The following is a 21298-nucleotide window of genomic DNA, read 5'->3' as shown; positions in this document are numbered from 1 at the left end:
AGATAAATGGCGACATTAGCATAAAAATTCACCGCAACCAATAGACAGTAAACAGGTGCAAAAACACAATATTGCTATGCTAATGTTACGTGGCAAAAACAGAGTCATCAATCCCCCTTGTAATCACAGATACACAGAAGTCTACTTTTTTGCGTCAGTAGCAGTGAAGGCTCCAACAAGCTGATATTATGTAACAAGGTTTTAGTACACATAATCATTTTGTATCATGGTACCTCTGCACCCGTCTGTTTCGCCTGTTTCTGGAGGAGGACAGGTAGCTTGTACGGAGCGCTACTGGGCATGCAATTGGCTGACTCAATCTCGGTCCTGTGCAATGATGCGTTACAGCCATGCAATAATAGAAATTATTAATATTGACCCCAGATGGCATATTTTAAACCTGGGTTACAAATGCCCTGCCTAACCCATCTCAGCATCAAAACCAATTACAGTTTCTTTCTTTGTCCATTCGGATTGCATTTGCCTCACCACCCAATTTCTTGGGTCACCAAGACTCTGTCCTAACCTTGCAACTGAACACTCCATTTTGGTTCTCAATTTAAACACACACACACATATATAGTCCTTAACTAAATGCAGTATACCGCCTATTGTTGTCCTTATTGTTAGTTGCACAAAAGTTAATGTAAAAATGTAGCACCCAGGGAGAGCGCTCACTTGCTAGGCCTGACTCAGCAAAGGTGGGTGGCTAAAATATACCCCACACCGTCCCCCCTCCCCCTTCCATTACCCACAATGCACCATTAGGGCTCCATTAGGACGAGCGCCGGCAGGACCTCTATGTCATTACAGCAGCGCCCGCTTGTCATGCCAAGACCCCTGGCACACAAAACGCCATCGCAAAAAGCCTTCCAAAGGACTCGTGGAAGAGGGCCAAGGTCAGAACAGAAAGGGAAGGCAGAGGGCAGTTTTAAAGGTTAGCCGCCAAGTTGCACCGCACAGCTGTTCAGTGCATAAACTGGTAAAATAAGACATTTTTCAAAATTTGTTGAGGTTTCCTTAGGCAGCTGAAAGATATGTTTCAGAAGTGACAGGATAAGAAGGGAGTACTGCTTAAGACGTAGTAAAACAGTTTTTGAAAAGATTATTGCATTAAACTTATCCATTGATTACAGTTACATTTAATCTGTTACAAGTGTCTTTTATTTTGAAAGATTCTTTGTGAGAGGGCTTCACTTGTCTCCATGGAGATAGAAAAGTTTCATATCATACTGAGGAACATTCTACAGAAAGCAATAACATCTCATGGCAGCCGATACTTCACCAGAAAAGTCACATAATGCACACTTTAGCAATAGGATAACAAAAAACTTACAATTGCTTAGTTATAAACCGTGGTATGAGGAAGACTTCAAGTTGTGGAAGTCGTATTGTGAAGTACAGATTATCCCAGTCAACATAGACATACATAGTAATCAGAAACTAAATGAATGCCCATACAAACTGTGATACCATTTACAGTTTCTAAAAGCGCCTGCTACTTTGGCACTATAGTGACTCATTGCTACAACTCAGCTTGATTCAAATTAGCTAAAATAGGAACGACTCTCTGACGCAGCTGTGATGTTATAAAATCTCAATTCGGAAATTCATTAGCCACCTATTAAAACGCTTAATTAGATCACACTCTGATTTTTATAATTAGTTACAGATAAAATATAGCAATCGTACTGGCATTGTGTTCCGAGTGACTCTTCCTTTTCAGGCACTGGGCTCCTTCAGACCACAGACAACACCGTAATAGAGAACCATAGAGCTATCAGCTATAGAGAATCACTCCAACTGCAATGAATAATACATAACCAATTTCAACCAAGGCCGTCTGACGAGTACCACTGTCTGAAGGCTGTTTTTGTAGAGCCAGGAGCCAAGAATTTCACCATTCCCCATAGAGCATTACAACCACCTGTAATATATGTTTAATATGTGTCATTTATTTAACAAAGGAGACACAGGCTGATCCTATATCTCATTAAATACTAGCGTACTTTGAGTTGGTCGTATGTAGTATAATAGGTTTGTCGCCTCAGTTGGAAATGTCAGTATTTCAAGTCACGTTGACAAAAGTGATTAAGTGCGTTGGAGGTTTTCATGCCAGGAACAACCCAACTGGGAAGGCAGTATCAGGGGTTCTTTATGAACTTTAAAAAACATATATTTATTGAAACGGCTTCACACAGTTGGACCAGTATCTAAAATCGGCGCTGGTATTGAAATAATTACCCCTGTAGGACTAAACCAGGTCTAAAACTTGAACAAACCTGACTATACTAAATAAGAACCAACAAAGAAATGTATTAATATTGTAAGTTAAAATGATTATATTGCGTTGCGTAGAATGTTCCTCAATATGGCATTACCTATTGCGCATTCTAACCATAGACTGTATATATAAATGGACATAACTAACCTATGCTTTTTATTTCGCTATTGTGTCTGTAAATTAAGATATGAACAATAGTAACAGGTAAATCAGGTATGTTTTTTTTTTTTTCTTTTCTCTGAGGTCACTCCAGTAGTGTTAGCAACAGGTTTGATTGACAGCATTGCTAAGCACCCGCTCCCTGCTAAACCAGCGGTGCGGGCAGGAAGGGGCGTTACCTTCAACAGCCTCTCTCCGGATTGGCTCTTTGGTTGCTATGATACTCACGGTCGGAATTCCAAATAAGGAACTCTTCTCCAAATTCGCCGCTATAACCGCTAGCCTCAACGAGCTTCATTTGACTGGAGCCGAACGCTGTGGGTGATGTCACACTCACTTAATCCACTTCTTTATACAGTTTATGATTATAACTATGAGTATCGCATCTCCGCACCTCAGAATTGCAACTTTGCCTGATTGTGCCACCTGCTCAATTCCATAGAACTTGATAGACTTAATGACACATTATGGAGCATTCCAGGCAAAGCATTAACACCTCCATGGAGACAAACAGGCAACGGACTCTCCACCAGAAAAAGTCACATAGTACACCTTTGATTATGAACGAAATTACAGAAGTGAGCCACAGTTGCTCCTAAGGTTCAATTTCACCCCAAACAAATCCACATTTTCATTACCCGTCTCCATCTGATTGTTTGTTTCTGTTGGCTCTGTAGATGTGTCTCCTCCATTGATTGGCCAGCTTCTAATTCACAACCACAATCTGTCTCATTACGGGCTTATTACGGGCCGAATAAACAGCTGCTGACGAGATTTTCCCAGCGTTCCCAACCAAAAACTATCCAAACTACCTCCGTCCTAAACAGAATTCCTCATTGCACTGCATCCTGTACATTACATTGTCCACAAAGTCCTAACTGTCATCTCTCCATTTTCCTGCCTTCACAACAATAACTACATCTTCTTCCCACTCCTCCTCCTCTCTCTCTCTTTCTCTTTCTCTTTCTTTCTGTTTTCTCCACTTCCCCTGTGTCCAACCTTTGGCATCTCTTAGATTCGGATAAACAGGGAAGTAAGTATCTTGCTCCTCCTCTCTCTTCCCCCTCACTGCTTTCTTGCCTGACCCCACATGGCTCCACTACAGCCGCGACTGTCTGATACTTTTACCTGCTTTTAAGGCGAGACACTAATGGAAAAACTTTTATGCTTTTTTTTTTTTTTTAAGTTTTGGTGAGTTGCTCTTTCAATATATAAGCTGAATATATAATTACAATGTCCAATCGGCGCCTAAAGATGTTTTATTTTATCATTTTGTTTCAATAGAGTCATATGGGACAACTTTAAAGGTGCTATATTACACAAAATTGACTCTTGTGAGCTTTTACCCATGTTATAATGCTGTTACCCCCTAAAAAACATACCTGGAGTGGGTTTTGTTTCCTTCACACATGTTTGAGTAACACTTTATTATTAATCTGTCTACATTTCTGAAGCTCGAAATGCTCTGTTCCACCTTGTGATGTCATGAAGTGGTAGTTTTCAAGTTAACAGTTCTGTTTACTTTTTGTTTAGTAGAGTAAATTGGCAATTCCAGAGCTAAAATCATCCAAATGATTCTAGTGAAAGTGTATGGAGTTTAAAAACACATTTGAGCACTTCCTGTATTGCCACATGATGACATCACAAGGTGGAACAGAGTGTTTTCTGTTTGAGAGAATAACTCAGCCTAAATATGCAGGGTTTGTCTGTTAAACATGTGAGAATGAAGCCAAACACAACTCTGGGTTTGTTTGTGATGAGTAAACAACATTATAACTATTATGGGCCCTTTAAAATCTTGTACTTAACAAGATTTTAATGTATAATTGTACAGAAATATTTATGATAACTTATTCTAATCCCCCCAAAAATGAATTATTATTCATTAATTATTGCTAATTTTCAAAATTCCGTCTGTACATTTTTTTTTATTTCTAACCAAAAAGTGTCAACAAAATGTATCAAGAAAATTAAATCTGGCTGTATGTCCCAAATTTTGTACATTTCAGCCATTTTTACACCAAATATACAATTTTTTATTTATATTGCGTAGTTTATAGATTTTTCCCTGTTCACCCGCACTGTCTCGCCTTAAACGCTTCAGTATTTTCACCTCATACATTCAAAACACAAGGCCAAACCTGAGAATCACAGCCTGTTAAAATCTGTACCACAAACCACGTTAGCTTGCAGGTCGTAGGTTAGTTTGTGTTCTCCATTCATCAAGCATCTCAAAGAAGGCTTAGAGCTGTTTGACATGGCGCTGCATTATAGCTCTGCAAGGTGTTTGGTGACATTTAGCCGCACTATTCAAATGGTAATAATGTCTGTACACAAATCATTTTCTAAAGGATACTATCGCAGTGGTGGAATGGAAACCTGTCCTTAAGAATCAACCACTCCACTCCACTGGCCTTGCACCGTGTAACAACATTGATTTTTGGACATAACAGATGCAAGGCAATGCGGTTACAAGCTAATATTAAAAAGAACTATATTATGTACGTTAAAATTTGAGATTGGTGATGAAATGGCATGAACTTTGTCAACTTTCCAAGCCCAAGTTTGTGCAGTGAGTGAGTGGGTAGACAACATTAGAGTCTACATCGCATAACTTGTAATAAAAAGTTAACAATCCAGGCAGTCTGACTCAAGACATAGACTTTTGCTTGTTCATCTTTTTACAATTGGAGATAGCACATTTGGAGCGTTGCCAGATTGCACTGAAAGAAATTATACTTTTTTTTTTATCGCCAATAAAATCCTAATTCTCAATTTTCTAATATAAAACCTAGACTCAAAATCACCAAATTATCATCATTTATGCACCTCTACCTGGCTTTAAAAGAGGTAACTTCCTGCTTCTGCTAAAAGTTCACACCTCTCTCTGATTGGTTGAATCCACCTGTCACTCACTCGGAGCATGACAGAAGCTGGCCAGTAGGGGGAGTGGGTAAGAGCAAGCTAACTACATGTATTTGCATTGAAACATATATGTCATATTACAATACAGCTAGATTTTAGGGTCATAGGGTCATAACGCAATAGATTGATTGATTGACAGCCATCCACTGTTGCATTTTGGGTAATGTAGTTGTATGCCAAATAGAAAAATATGTCAACGTGGGATACGCCTAACTGCTTTAACCAAAACCGTGTCTTGTCCCACGTTAAACTCTACCAACCTTCTGAGATGCTTGATCCTACCACAAATTACATCCAGAATAACTTCAAAATGTCTTGATCCAAAATACAAAAAAAACCCAAAACAACAAAACACCAGAAATCCTCACCATACCTGTGTGTAACGTTGCATGCCTCACCTCACATACTTCTGCATTGTGAAGTCGCTCAATGCTTCTGCGCACGGCTGCCGCTGGAACGCACATCGGTTACCACGGCGACAGACAGGAAGCGGATCGGCCTGGGGAAAAGTCTGCATCAGCAAAGGCTCCTGGGAGGGAGGGTGGGAGAGCGGGAGGAGGGCTCATCTATCTAAACTAGCCCTCTGTGGCATGACACTTATGGAACGTAATGCCTGCCTAGGAGAATCTAGCGCAGGGGTCACCAACCTTTTTGAAACTGAGAGCTACTTCACGGTTACTGAATCATACGAAGGGCTACCAGTTTGATACGCTCTTCTGAAATAACAAATTTGCTCAGTTTGCCTTTAGTTATACATTATTTATAATGATTAGTAATACTCACCTATGTAAAGACACTGATCATGTTAATGATTTCTAACAATGATTATCAAAAATGACAACAAGGTGGGAAACAGATATCAATATTCAACACTTTATCTCTATTAATCACAGTATTTGTTACATTTTCAGATGATCACTTACATCACTACATTTTAGCAAAAAATATCCCATTTGCACAAGCCACTGACATGCCCTGTTAACAAATCATGAACTATGTTGCAACATGTTTCAAAAAGTTAACAATTATGTAATGTTAAACAAAATCAACTTACATATTTTTAAATATGTAATACATTTTTTATTTCACATTTTGAACTAATGGCCAAGTCTGTGTTATGTTTAACAAAATTATAACTTTTAAATGTCATGAACACACTTTTAAATTGAACACAATTCTTCAATATTTTAATTCAACTTTGCCATGGCACTACCATGTTGTCACTGACTACATCTGGTATCCGTCCTTGGTTAGTGGGAAGACTGGCATTGCATGCTGTTCACCAGTGTGTTGTAATCTGGTGTGTAACTTGACACTGCAACTGTGAGTGAGTCTCTCAGATGTGCATCAGTGAGGCGTGTTCTGTGTTTGTTTTTGATGAAGTTCATGTCAGAAAATGCTGATTCACAGAGATAGGTTGAGCCAAACAGGCTGGCAACCTTCATGGCTGCTGTGCATACTCCACTGTACTTCTCTGTGTCAACAAGGCGCCAAAAGTTTGGTGCAGCCTGGTAGGCTTTGAGATGGAGATCATTTTGCAATGTTATAATTTCAATCTCCACCTGTCCAGCATCCAAGTTGAACGTTGCACTTAACTGCTCAGCAAAGCATGTGGTGTCCCCATTCATGAAAGGGTTGGAAATGAAGAACACACATGGTTCAAGCTGATGAAGGTCACAAAACCTATTCTCAAACTCTTGCCCAAGTCTGTTTATTACTTCAATGTACTTTTCTGCCACTTTTTCAAATGTCTCAGATGCAGAAGCATTGTCTTTCAGCACTGACTGCACAGAGGGAAAGTGCAGAACTTTTTTTCTCTGTAAATCTGCAGAGAATGCATTCATTTTGGCTTTAAATGCATTTAAAGCACTTATCATATCGACAACAGTCTTACCTTTGCCTTGCAGCTGGCAGTTCAGGAGGTTTAGTTTCCCAGTAATGTCCACCAAAAATGCAAGGTCAAGTGTCCACTCTGTGTCCTCTAGCAGTGAGACATCTTCGCCTTTGGACTGCATGAACTCTTTGATTTCACGCAAAAGAGACAAAAAACGATGCAAAACTCGTCCTCTGCTGAGCCATCTGATTTCTGTGTGTAGCAGTAGGTCCCCATATTCTGCTGACATCTCCTCTAATAGTACCTTGAAAATCCTGTGCTGCTTTGCTTTGGAGCGGATGTTGTTTATGATTTTCACAACGGGAGTCATCACGTGCCCAAAGCCGATCACTTTCGCACACAACGCCTGCTGGTGAATGATGCAATGGTAATGCAGAAATTTGGGGAAGTCTGGGTCACGTTTACAGTGAGCGATGAAACCTGTCTGTCGGCCGACCATAGCAGGAGCCCCGTCTGTTGTCACCGCTACCAGCTTTTCCAATGGCACCTTTTTCTGCACGAAAAACTCCTTCACCGTGTTATAAATGTCAACTCCTCTCGTAGTTGTCTTTAAGGGCAGTAGTGTCAGGAGTTCTTCTTTTGTGGAGAAATCATTAAACACCATCCGGATAAAAACCAATAACTGCGCTGTACTGCTGCTGTCCACGGACTCATCGCACTGGAGGCTAAACCACTTGCACTTCGCCAGATCCTGCTCCAACTGATCGACCAAGTTACTGGACATAGCTGATACTCGTCTTGCCATCGTAGATGCCCCCAGTTGGACGTCGGAAAGAGTGGAGATTAGGTCGCTTCCATTTTTCTCGTCTTTAAATACAGTGTTAGCAATTAATAACATCGCTTCTTTGACAACTTCTCCATCTGTAAATGCCTTTTTTTTCTTGATCAGAAAATGTGTAGCTCTAAACGAGGCTTCGGTTGCTTTTTGTGAGTTTTTGGCCGGCCTCGTAAAAAAAGACTGTTGCTTACCCAGAGCGGTCTTTAGCTCACGGGCTTTTTCTGCCCGTAGGGCGCTTGCAGGTGGATATTTATCATGGTAGCTTTTGTGACACGTATTGAAATGTCTCTCCACATTGTGCCGTTTTGCTGTCGCCACGGTCGTCCCGCAAATCAGACACACGCAGGTTTCTTTTACAGTCGTAAAAAAGAACTCCTCTTCCCATTCACTGTGAAAGAGATACGTTTTCTTTCTTTTTTCTGCCATGTTTTTGGGGTACGAAAGTGCATACAGCGCCCGCTAGCTTACTCTCCACATCCCACAAGCTCTACTTTACTGCCCATAGGTAAATATTGTGCGCGTTAACCTTAAACTTTAAGGTTAACGCGCACAATATTTACCTATGGGCAGTATCACACTTGTATGTATATAGATTTAAAAAATACTATCTTAAAAATACTTTAAGGCTTAAAGTATTTTTAAGATAGTATTTTTTAAATCTATATACATACAAGTGTGATTAAAAAAATAATAGCAACAGAACAAAATTAATTTTTAGACGCAGCTCTCTATGAGATGTGCTATTTTTGGAACAGGCCCGCGGGCGACTCATGTGGTCCTTGCGGGCGACCGGGTGCCCGCGGGCACCGTGTTGGTGACACCTGATCTAGCGCATATGTGTATATCAATTTATGACAAGTAGAGGGTGGAGGTGAGGGAGCGAGAGAACAGAGAGGGGAGGGCTGCCAGATGACTTATTGTGTACAAATGTTTTACCGTAAGCACCACTACTTAGGTTTTGACGGATGAGAATAGGGTTATGTTTAATTTAAAGGATCTATCAGACTATCTTGCACTTCTATCTTGCATCGGCTACAGATATAGTGTTGTTTAATAATAATAATAATATTATTATTAATAATAATAATAATAATAATAATAATAATAATAATAATAATAATAATAATAATAATAATAATAATAATAATATTACTATCTTCTGCTATTAAAGGTCCCATATCACACAATTTTCTGATCTGTGGTAAAATGTTGTTTCCTCATCACAAACAGACCTGAGTTGTGTTTTGTTTCATTCACACATGTTTAACACACAAACCCTGCATATTTAGGGTGACTTCTTCTGTCAAACTGAAAACACTCTGTTCTACCTTGTGATGTCATGTGGTAATACAGGAAGTGCTCCACTACTCCACACACCGTCACTAGAATCATTTGGATGATTTTAGTGAAGGAATTGCTAATCTCTACTGAACTAAAGGTAGAAGGAGCTGTTAACTTGAAAATTACTACTACATGACATCACAAGGTGGAACAGAGCATTTTGAGCTTTGGAGATGTAATAATAAAGTGTTACTCAAATGAATGGATGAAACAAAACACAACTCCAGGTCTGTTTTTGAAGAGGTAACAATGTTATAACATGTGTAAAAGCTCACAGGAGTCAGTTTTGTGTAACATAGGACCTTTAAGCCTTGAGCATTTTTAAAAATAAAAATATTGGATATGAAAAACAAAATCATTTATTGAATATTAGTCAAAAGGAAAGACTAAAAGCATAATACATAAGTACAAGTACATATATGTATGTAAATATATGACAATGTGTCCAAATTTGATCCTTTTTAATAAAGATATGTTTATTGTTTTCAAATTATCAAATACAATCAAGAACTAAGTGTAAAACAAAACCCACAAAAAATAAGAAACCCACCCCCCCATGTCTTCTGAAATGCATTGATATTTTGTTTGAAAAAAAAAAAAAAAAAAGTTCTGTTAAAAACCCACAAAAATACCACAAACACAAAAGAGAGAAAAATGTTTTAGTGTCCAAAGCAAGTTCAGTTTTATTTATTATACAATTAGCTTAATGAAAAATAATCTGAGGTGTTAAAAATGGGAAAAATGTGATCTAAAATCTCAGTATAGTTTACAGGGCATAAAAATAAAACACTAAAAATACATTTTAAACTAAGAGGAAATTTATGTCAGTAAGAAATCTATTGAAAAGTTTTACAACCCCACTGAGACTTAGAATTCCGATCAAAGCGTTCAGGACTTTCCAGAAGAGCAGTGCCGATTGTATCACTCACTGTAGGCAGGTAAACAGCAGAGGGACGATTTTTCTTACAAACATTTACCGTAGGCTCCACTTTAGCTCTGAGCGATGAGCCACCTCACTAGTCCTAATTCAAAAATCTATCAGACGTACTTGGCATTCCGCGCACATTTACTTTCTTTCTCCAGCCTGACCGTGTCGCTAATGGCCTTCCAGACTGGCGCGCTTAAGCTAGGGCTAGGCTAACGCTAGTCCGTCAGTCAGTGCCGCTCAGGTAGAATTACTCCGCGCTCTTGTCAATCTGCTTTTGATCCGGGAGCTCCTATCCGCATGCAAAGAGGTCTACAGCACGCCGGCTTCCCTTTGAAATGCAGACTCCCCTCTCAGCATGTAATGACCCAGCTTTGAGACACACAGAAAAAGTTGAATAGATATCATTTTTAATATATTTTTTCCTTCCCGTGTATTCTGTTTCAAGTGGGGGCCCCTTGATAAAAACCACGGTGAACTGAAATGAGCCAGAACGTGCGCAGTACTTGTAAATGGGTTGTAAGAAGCTTGGTTTGAAGTTCAAATTATTAATAAGCAGATGTCATGTTCGGATGTCATAAAAGTCTGTGCTTTTAAAAAACGTTTAACAATGGACCACTGAACCGGTAATGGTACGAAAGATGATAAAAACATATAACTTTACCGGGCTGTTGAGGTGAAAAAGATGAAGTCTGGTCAAAATACAAGGATATATTGTAATTACTAGTACGCAAAACCATGTACTTGATGTTTGGCTGCTTCAAAGGCATTCACATTCATAAGATGCATGTGAACATATGTATTTTTTATGTGTTTATGTGTTTTATGGTTATATGTTTTTCACTGCAATCAATATCAGGACACATTTGGTTTTGCATGTCACTATTGCCCGGCTCTGACTCAACACCAGGAACTTCGGGCAATTTTGATATTTCGATACTGACAAGGTGCTGGAAAGTATGTGCAACAGCGCCCGGCGACCTCACTGTTAGCGTCACTACTTCCTGTCCAATTGTATCTCTGAGGTTTTTGCAGATATCGCTAAAATGAATAAATGTTTAACAATCAGGCAGTGGACAGGGAGCTGTGCGTGGATGTCACTGACAACATGTTAAACACTACACAAATAAAATGAATACTTCAGCAGAGGACACTTCTCAATGCTAATGCTAATTTTGAGGCGTAATAAATATTAAAACAATGCCACAAAGTATTCTAGATATAAAAATAACTGGATAGTTTGAATTAGTTTGAATTTTAATAGGTTGTTTATTTGATGTTTTCTGAATTTAATAAACGTGACTGTTAGCTTTGAGACACAGTGAGCTAGCTAGCGTGATGCTGTGCAGAGAGACAATTGTAATCTTTTTTTTTTCAATATATTATTTATATTTTAGTTTATCTGACTCATTTTTTTTTTTTTGGCATGCTAAAAGTATTCATAGTAGAGAAGTTTTATTGATATCACAACACTTGCCGTAGTATTACTTGTTATCGTATCACCTGCACAGCGCTACCAGAAATTCATTTAGTGGACAAATGTTTGAAAGACTATTATTTTTTCACGTTACTTTTTCTAGGTTTTTAAGATTGCCGCCATAAGCACCAAACATAATCGATGTGTATTTGTGATTTGCTACTGCATGACAATCATATCATCAAATACTTTCCACAAAACGTGTTCATCACATGCTTATTGTCCAGCATCCGCTTAGAAAGACGCACCCAAGATAGCTAAGTTAGCATCTCACTAATTACTAGCATTAGCATTAGCAGTGTTTTCACGTAACTCCTTGTAGTCTGTAGAACTTAGGTTGAACTAAACATTTCCGTTTTTAAATCTTGTAGTTTGAACTTAGCTTCAACCCAGAGTCCAGATGAATAAGAGATGGCGTGATGCTTTAAAATGGAGGAGGGAATGTTCGGTTTTAAATAAGTCTGACTTTATTAAGAGCTGTGTAATTATTAAGCGTCTCATCTGCTCATCTCTGTCTGTCGCACAGGGCTACCAGCGCTCCAACCACTTCATCGCCACGCAAGGTAAGGTTCTCAACGCTGTCTCCTATCTCATTCTGAACAAGTATTTATGGCGGATGATGTAGTAGTACTGAATAAGTATGTCATAAATACTTAGAGATAATCGAGTGTGCGCCGTGTATTTATGAATGAAGGTTGGGTGCTCGTAAGTTCCAAGACAATGGCGGATCGATGGTGTTTCACAAATGTATCGGGGTGTACATTAATTTTCATTTTTTGTTTTTTTCCTTAACTTTTAAAGAAGACCTATTGTGCTTGTGTTTGCTGTATAGTTATAATCTATGACATCCGTGGATCATTGTGTAATAACTTGCACATTTTGTAAAAGAAAGTTTGCTGACTTCAACGTTAGAATACTGCGGCGCCCAGTGAGACCTGACATCGCCGCAAACCTTATCACAACAAACAGCCGTGGAGCTGTCAGTGTCTCCTGTTAAAGCTGCAGATCACGCTAACGAGCCACGGATTTTTTTTATCATTTTATTGTATCAAAATAACTGCGCATATCATTGAATAAGAAAATAAAACTGAAGTAACGTGCAGAGTACAGAGCAGTGGTGGTGGCAGTGAAAACAGGGATTGATCGGCAATATGGCGTCTTGAAAAGAGGTGATTAAAGATTGGTGCACGAATCACTCCAAAAACAACTTTGGGAGGGTAAACGAGAAGGAAAACAACTATAACATATTTAAAAGCTCTGGAAGTTACAGAGCCTGGCATAGGACATTTGCAACATATAATATAAATGTGTGGCCACGAGAGGGAACGACTTAATTATCACAAGATATTATTTTTATTTTTTAAGTTAAATATCTTGTGCACTTGTGAAAATATATGTATAGAAATGATTATGTTCCCTCAAGATAATGTCTCGTTCCCTCAAGATAATTATATTGTTCTTTCAATATAATATTTCATTCCATCAAGATAATGTCTCGTTCCCTCAAGATAATTATATTGTTCTTTCAATATAATATTTCATTCCATCAAGATAATGTCTCGTTCTATCAAGATCATATTTTGTTCCGTCAATATAATATCTCTTTCCCTCAAGCTAATATCTCGTTCCCTCAAGATAATTATGCCGTTCCCTCAAGATAATATGTCGTTCCATCAAGATAATATATCTTTCTGTCAAGTGGGTATCTCGTACTTTCAAGATAAAATCTTGTTCCCTCAACTTAATATCTCTTTCCTTCAAGATATCTTGTTCCGTCAATATAATATCTCTCAATATAATATCTCTGTCCCTCAAGATAATGTCTCGTTCCCTCAAGATAATATCTCGTTCCATCCAGAATATTTCGTTCCCTCAAGCGGCTCCGTAGAGAGTCAATTTTGCAGAATAGATTAGTAGATGCTTTAAAGGTACACTATGTAACTTTTCTTGTGGAAGGTCTGTCAGCTTCACTCAGTGGAGAAAAACACATTAAAAGGTGTACTGTAGAACACTCCAGGCAACGTAATAACATCTCCATGATGACCAGCAAATATCATACCCTATACCAGAAAAGTTACATAGTACACCTTTAAGCCTTTAAGCTCGGTGCAATGTTCTCATCAAAAACATGTCTGAAGTTGTGTCTAATTCATCTCTTTTTTCAGAACTCAAACACTTGCCTTCCGCTGTAAATGTCGTAATGTATAATCCATGAAGATACTCTGTGTTTTTAAAGTCCACATTAGCTAAACATTTTACTATAACAGATCAGATGAAGGCATACATTTTGGAAGCTTTTTCAGAAGAGCAAAATCAGAATGTTACACTAGCGGCTAAACACTACCACAATAACAAAATCCAAACTTTAATTATTAATACGGCATTGAAATAATATAACTACTGAAATTCTACTGCGTAAAGTGGAGAAGACACATCTTTTCCTGAGTAAAATTTAACTTTCATATCAAGGCCACTTTAAAACTAATATGATTAATTAGCCTTAATAAATCATGAACAAAGACCAGCAGTAGTAGTAGTGGTAATAGTGGTAGTGCTTAGTGTTAGTAGTAGTAATAGTAGTAGTAGTGCTTAGTGTTAGTAGTAGAAAGAGTTAGTAGTATTAGTAGTAGAAGTGTTTAATGTTAGTAGTAGTAGTAGTTAGTGGTAGTTGTGTTAGTAGTAAGTAGTTAGTAGTTGTAGTAAGTAGCAATAGTAATAGTTGTAACTGTAACAGTAGCAGCAGCAGTAGTAGTAGTAGTGCTTAGTGTTAGTAGTAGAAGTAGTTAGTAGTATTAGTAGCAGTAGTGTTTAGTGTTAGTAGTAGGAAGTAGTTAGTAGTAGCAGCAGCAGTAGTTGTAGTAATAGTAGTACTAGTAGTAGTACTGTTGTAGTAGAAGTAGCAGTAGTGTTAGTAGTTGTAATAAGTGTTGTAGTAGTAGTAAGTAGTAATAGTTATATTAGTAGTTGTAATTGCAATAGTAGTAGCAGTAGTAGTAGTGTTGTTAGTAATAAGTAGTTAGTAGTGTTAGTAGTAAGTAGTTAGCAATGTTAGTAATAGTTGTTAGTGGTAGTAGTAGTAGTAGTAGTAGTAGTAGTAGTAGTAGTAGTTGTAGTAATATTAGTAGTAGTAGTAATATTAGTAGTTGTAATTGTTGCAGTAGTAGTAGGAGTAGTAGTTGTTCTAGTAGTCACAGTAACAGTAGTAGTAGTAACTAAGCCTCAAATCTTAAACTATTTGTTCATCATGATCTAAGTCTTGTTCATGCTTAATTAAGGCAGTATTAAACAGTGTTATTGTAAAGAGTTAGAGTGCGTGTCTTTGTATGTTTGTGCCGTCGCTAACCACAGCCTCTCCTCTCTATCGTCTGCATTAGCGGCTGTGATACTAGCTTGATTCGCGCGGCTCTGCACTTAAAGAGAAGAGATGGAGGGAGCAGAAAGAAAGAGCTCTATTCTTCCCGTCCTGCTTCTGATCCTATTTATTCACTGGATATGTTTTTCATTTGGCGATACTCCTCTGATATCTTTCCATCTCTGTTCTTTGGTCTCACTTCTATGCTAGCGTAAGAATAACCTCGGAGACTTGCACAAGGCGAAATGCGTATGAGAGCGCCACGCTGTGCAGTCGAAGCAGAGCTAATACGGGTAAAAGGGAAGATTCTGGGAGTATATGAGAACCGTCAGAAATATGTTTATGAACTTAGGTGAAGGTAAAATTGGTGTCATGGCAAACTTTATAGTAGTGTGAATGCAGAAGTATGTTGCATAACTAAAGTACACAAGTGGATAGTACATTTAAAGGGATAGGAGCGATAGTAGTTCAGTTGGTGTTGAGTGTTTGTCCACTGATCTAAAGGTTGGAGGTTTGAATCCCGCTCTCGACGTAAACAGATCCACTGACCCACAGGTTGGTGGTGCGATTCCAGCTCCCACAGATGAATCCTGTCGTTAACCCACCTTGCCCCCAGTGTCTGCCCCCAGTGTCTGTGTACACTGGTGTATGAAAGTGTGTGTGAATGGGTGAGTGGTTCCTTGATGGCCTTTGAGTGCCTGGAAGATGGAAAGGCGCTACATAAAAATATTACCATTTACCACTGGTTACAGTATAGCCACAGTTAACTTTTGTCATAGTTATGCCAGATGCCCTGCCACTCACATGTGTGACCAGGTGTGTAAGCCCAGGTATGTGGTCTAAATAAAACAATATGTGCATTAGAAAGAAACTGGTGACACTCTGGTTGGAGGGTGGATGTTTATTGACCATGCCACTTTTGCTCTAAACCAACTTTTGCCAATTATTTATTATTATTATTATTATTATTATTATTATTATTATTATTATTATTATTATTATTATTATTATTATTATTATTATTATTATTATTATTATCAATTTATTTTATTTTTTTGTATTTTTTATAAATTTTTTAATTTAAAAAAGATTGTCTTTAAACCAGATGTTTTACCCTCTGTCACAACAATATTAATGCAGTACTGTAACTTTCTGGAGGTTGCAACCTTCATGATTCTATGGAAATAAAAATTGAAAATCATACTATGGAACATTCACCATGGAGAAAAGCAAGTGGGGGCCCTCCTTCAAGCAAAGCATGACTCAAGTTTGTGGAGATGCAAGCCCACTCAGAGTAAGGTTGGCGTCTTTTAAAATGTTTTTCAGTGCAATCAATAAAAAACTAAAATCAGCTACCTTCTGGTTAGAGGGCAAACACTCACCTTCTATGCCACGTTTCCTTCTAGCTTACAGCAACAAGTAAACATGTACATATTTAAGTAACTGTAACACTGTTGGAACCTGTGGAGCCTAATGTATATTGCATACGTTTTCCCGACGCATTAGCATGAAGAACTTTTCCATAGCCGCCGTCCGAGTGCAGCGTACGGGCTTGTGTGACGGATACCTCCCCCTCTCCCGATGACTTCCAGCTCATACATTAGTAAACAAACACTGAATTGCATCATGGTCTACTCAAGGCAGCTGCGCTTTTCTCTGGGAAGGCGGGCATGCGGGCCAGCGGGCGGGCAGCAGGTGCTCTGGGCTAACTCTCTATTATGTCCAGGGATGAGGAGGAGGAGTGAGGAGGGGGGTGGTTGTGGAGGGGTCGGTGGTTGTGGGGAGGGTGGAGTCGGGCTGGCGGACTGAGAGGTAAAAATGCCAAGCGTGTTCTGAAAAGGTTTGCTCTCAAAGAACTGTGCGGAAGCTACATATGATCTGTACAGAACGGTAAAACAATAAAGACTTGGATATATGAGCAACAAGATTTAGATTTGAAATAGTCACACTTAGCAAATCACAAAGACTTAAAGGTGCAGTATGGAACTTTTCTGTTGGTCTCTCACTTGTTTGTCTCTACAGAGCTTGTTCCACAGTATGGCATAAATTATATATCTCACAATAAAAAAGTGTTTCTACTGCTCCAAAACCTTGAAAAATATGTAGCCTGGTGGTAGACACTGCTTGTTTCCATGGAGATGAATAAGTTTAATGCCATACTGTGGAACATTCTTCGCAAAATGATAACTTCTCCATGGAAACAAGCTGGTAGTGGACGCTTGAACATAGTGCACTTTTAAGTAACATAATTTTCTTTGCAAATGGTAAGTCACATTTGAAACGCTTGTCAGAAAAATCACACTTTGATACAGATAAGCACAGCCACCCGAGGGCAGGCTGACGGTGGCTGCCAATCTGTGCCATCTGCCCTCCCAGCCGCCATCACTCACATCATTTCCACACGGGCAAGGTGGTCCATTCTCTGGCGCATACATGAGTTTCATATCTGAAATGTGCTCTGGGTGACGGTTTTTGTGGCTGCTATGGTAAAATATGACTTTGATTCAAATGTTAGTTAATGTCTGTCTTAAAATTTGCATAAAAGTTACTCGATCCCAATTAGCAGTGTCTGGAATGCACTTAAAATGATGCCGTATCATTAAGGCTTTATAAGGTTACAATAGTATGAATTTAAATGTCTTCATTATGACTTAGTTAGAAACCAACTTCGGACATTTTAATCTTTATGCACTATGAATAATTAGATTGATTAGATTTTTTTCCAATTTTTGAAACAGACCACCTTTAGCTAAATACAGATTATTATCATTTTTTAAAAATGTTTTTACTGCACAGGAACTGACTCTTACCTGGACCTGGAGAAGGACCTCCATTCAAATGTTCTTTTGGCTATAGTCTTCCATAGTATGGCACAAAACTTCTGTCTCCATGGATGTTCCAAAATGTCTATTTCCATGGAATCTTTCAGGTGATGTGCCACCTCCAGACAGTTACACATAACGTGATATTTATATATATTTTGAATGTATATATTTTTATTTTTATATTGATTTGTACATTATTTCTTTTCAAATCAAACATCAAATCACACGACACTGAAAAAAACTCACATTTTTAACACACATATACCCACTGCTCTGTTAACAAGGGATTAACCTCCTCACACTTTACACTGAGCCATGTAACTGTGCTCTTACCTCAGGTCAAGTACAGTACGGCACATTTATCCACATTAAGTGCAGAAGCAGTAGTGACAGCCTGTGCGAGTTCTGTTTACTCTGGTCTGGTTTGGGTTATCCGAGTGTCACCTCCCATTACACCTACCCCCAGCACTCCGACACTTTGGCCCCACGGCACAAACATTTCACTGCATGTGTGGGACAGGAGGACTGCATTTGTGTATGGAGCCAACTATAACCATATTTTATATCTTAAAGTGCATCTGACAGGTGAGACTATTAAAAAATATTGCCTATAATATTGCATATATATATATATATATATATATATATATATATATATATATATATATATATATATATATATATATATATATATATATATATATATATATATATATATAATAAGTTTTGTTTTTTTGTTTGGACATAAAGGTAATTCCATAACAAAGTTCTACAAACTATTTTTTTTCTAAATTGTACTATTGCACTATTACTGTTACTAGTAGTACTATTGCACTACAATTGTTGAGTAATGAAAATAAATGACATCACTTTTATTTATTTTTTTACATGAAGGTTTAAAGTGCTGAAACATGTATTCCCTGCACTGTGATTGGAGTTTTCTGTGTTCATGACATAGACACATTGTGTTTTAAAACACAATTCTTGTATTTTTGTTCTTTTCTTCTCACCTTTTTTTCCCCACAAACGGCCACTTAACTTATGTAAAACTATGATAAATATTTGGTACTGGTACTATTCCACCAAACTAAGTCAGAATTAGAAAAACCTGAAAAGCCGTGCTGGGTTTGCAGTGGGACAGGTTCAAACAAATAGCAGGAGCATGTTATCAACAACAGCGTACATATTTTTCCCAATGAGCCATGGTGATGTGCTTTTAATGCAGCTGCAGAGCTATAAAGCTTTGTCTGTGCGATTTATTGACCATACAAATACAGGACCACTCCAGGCCTCCTTTTAATGGGCCTTTACTGTTCTCAGTGCCACAACATTATGGTACGAGATGCCCGTCTGCACTCATCTGCATCTGCCCTCACAAAACAAAGATGAGTAGTACTCACATTTACATATTCTTGATTAACTTCCTAAAATTTGTCACACTGTCCAATTAGTCCTGTTTAGTGAAATAGCCTTACTTGAGTTTTGGTTACTCGTCCCACTGTGAGTGAATATTCAGTGGTTTGAACACTTGTTTGTTGTTCTAGTATGATTCAGTTTCTTGGTATAATACCAGTCAGAGGTGGGACTCTGTTGGTATTACTACTTGAATTGGGCATGTGCAGAGGGAACATTCAGCGCTTTTAGCTCGGCCTTCTAGTGGTCAGCCAGGACTTATCGAACCATAGATACATTGTTAACGTTATTTTTTTCCCTTGTACATTGTAAAAGCCGCTCTTCAGGGCAAAATGAGTCTGCTGTGTGCTGTCTGTCAAAATGACCTCCAGACTTTTAAAGGTAAAAACACTCACAATTTATCTGTCTGTCCAAATTACAGCAGATGATGTAAAACATCATGACCCGGAACATGTTGGACTTTAAATACAAAGAGTCCTGAAATTAAGAAATGTAACAATGCCCTGTGCTGGTTTAGTGATGACAGCGGAGGTTATTTTTAACAAAGCGATGAACCACTTTGACTCGTTTAAAGTACCTCCTGTCCTGGTTTAAAATGAGGTACACAAGCTTTGATGAACGGTCATTGCACTGAATTCAATTCTCAATCTGCTGAAAAGACTGAAGTAAATACATGTATATTTTTAGGATTTAGAATTGTATTAATTTTCTGTACTTTTTGTATTTATTTTATTTAGCAATGGGATTTCTATAAACATTTAAAGATGCACTAACTAACTTTGCTCTGGTGGAGGATATACTGCCTCTTAGGAGATGTTATGCATTTGACTGGATGTTCCACAGTATGGCATTAAAGTTATTTATCTCTATGATGATGCCTCCTGGCCAAGATACAGATCAGATCTGTGGAGAGGTGAACATGCATGTTTTTCAAGGTAAAGCAAAGCACCTGTAATTGAATAGAAATGCAAGATAGATCAGTTTAATGTCGTACAGTGGAACATTCCAAGCAAAGCATTATCATTTCCATGGAGACGAGCAGGCGACGGACCCCTCCCCCACCAGAAACCTTTAATATAACCAACTGTACTGCTTCTAACTTGTTCAGCATAACACACAGAGCATTTTGTTTACAACTCTCCCTCCGTGTTTCACACTTATCTAACTTTTGGCCTTGCTGTCATCACCGCGATTACAGTGTTGCAGCTTTGTTTTCTCGCGCCGCTTCACTTCCAATACGCTTAAAAACCCCAATATATAACCCTGGATTACTCTGTTACGAATCCAAGAGCCTTCAACTTTTTATGCAGTTAGGGTAGACTTCCAAAACAGTTGTAAATCAATTCTTTCTTTCACACCATCTCAACCATCACTCACTGCATAACCAGCAAAAGCGCCATCAAATGGGAAATTGAATAGATAAACAACATTCTTCGTCGCACAAATCAATGTTTATGATGAACCCGAGCTACTATTAAACAAATGCCGTGGGTCGGAATGGATGTTACTACGGCGACAGGGACGGGGGAGGGAGGGCCCGGCGATATTATCAATGCCGCAACGTAATGAAATCGATGAAAGTGTCATCTGCTCCACGGCTTGTGATTTGTGACAAGAATGGGTGCCACGGGAAGCCAATCGTGGAGCTTGTTTGCGCGCCGGAGCAGGATTTGTGGCTGTATTGAAATGACTCCCTCTCTGTAGCATTAGGAAAACAGTAGGTGCCATAGCAATAGTTCAGCCATGACACGCTGTTACGCCGCTCCTTGGCAGCGCTGCTTGTATACAGATGGTTATTGATGGTTACAGAGGCAGAAATGTGTACTTGAGTAAAAGTACAGTTCCATGGCTAATAATCTACTCAGTTACAAGCAAAACTACTGCTGATAAATGTGTACTTAAAGCAGATTTATTGTCCGAAAATC

The 21298-nt window shown here is 38.5% G+C and overlaps 1 protein-coding gene across 6 annotated transcripts in view; it reads left to right on the top strand.

The window, feature by feature from the left end:
- Nucleotides 1-21298, top strand: part of LOC117378592 (receptor-type tyrosine-protein phosphatase U-like) — a 406105-nt gene that overhangs the window by 357226 nt on the left and 27581 nt on the right. For 3 of the 6 annotated variants that reach the window (XM_055225577.1, XM_055225579.1, XM_033975218.2), the window contains 2 exons: nt 3459-3476; nt 12310-12346. In XM_055225577.1, the coding sequence (XP_055081552.1) occupies nt 3459-3476; nt 12310-12346 (55 nt within the window). The remainder of the gene's footprint in view (nt 1-3458; nt 3477-12309; nt 12347-21298) is intronic. The other 3 variants (XM_033975221.2, XM_033975219.2, XM_055225578.1) reach the window with 1 other exon arrangement.

This window comes from Periophthalmus magnuspinnatus, chromosome 11, assembly GCF_009829125.3.
Source record: "Periophthalmus magnuspinnatus isolate fPerMag1 chromosome 11, fPerMag1.2.pri, whole genome shotgun sequence".
In the NCBI taxonomy this organism is placed as follows: domain Eukaryota; kingdom Metazoa; phylum Chordata; class Actinopteri; order Gobiiformes; family Gobiidae; genus Periophthalmus; species Periophthalmus magnuspinnatus.
This window is presented reverse-complemented; position numbering and strand designations above follow the sequence as displayed.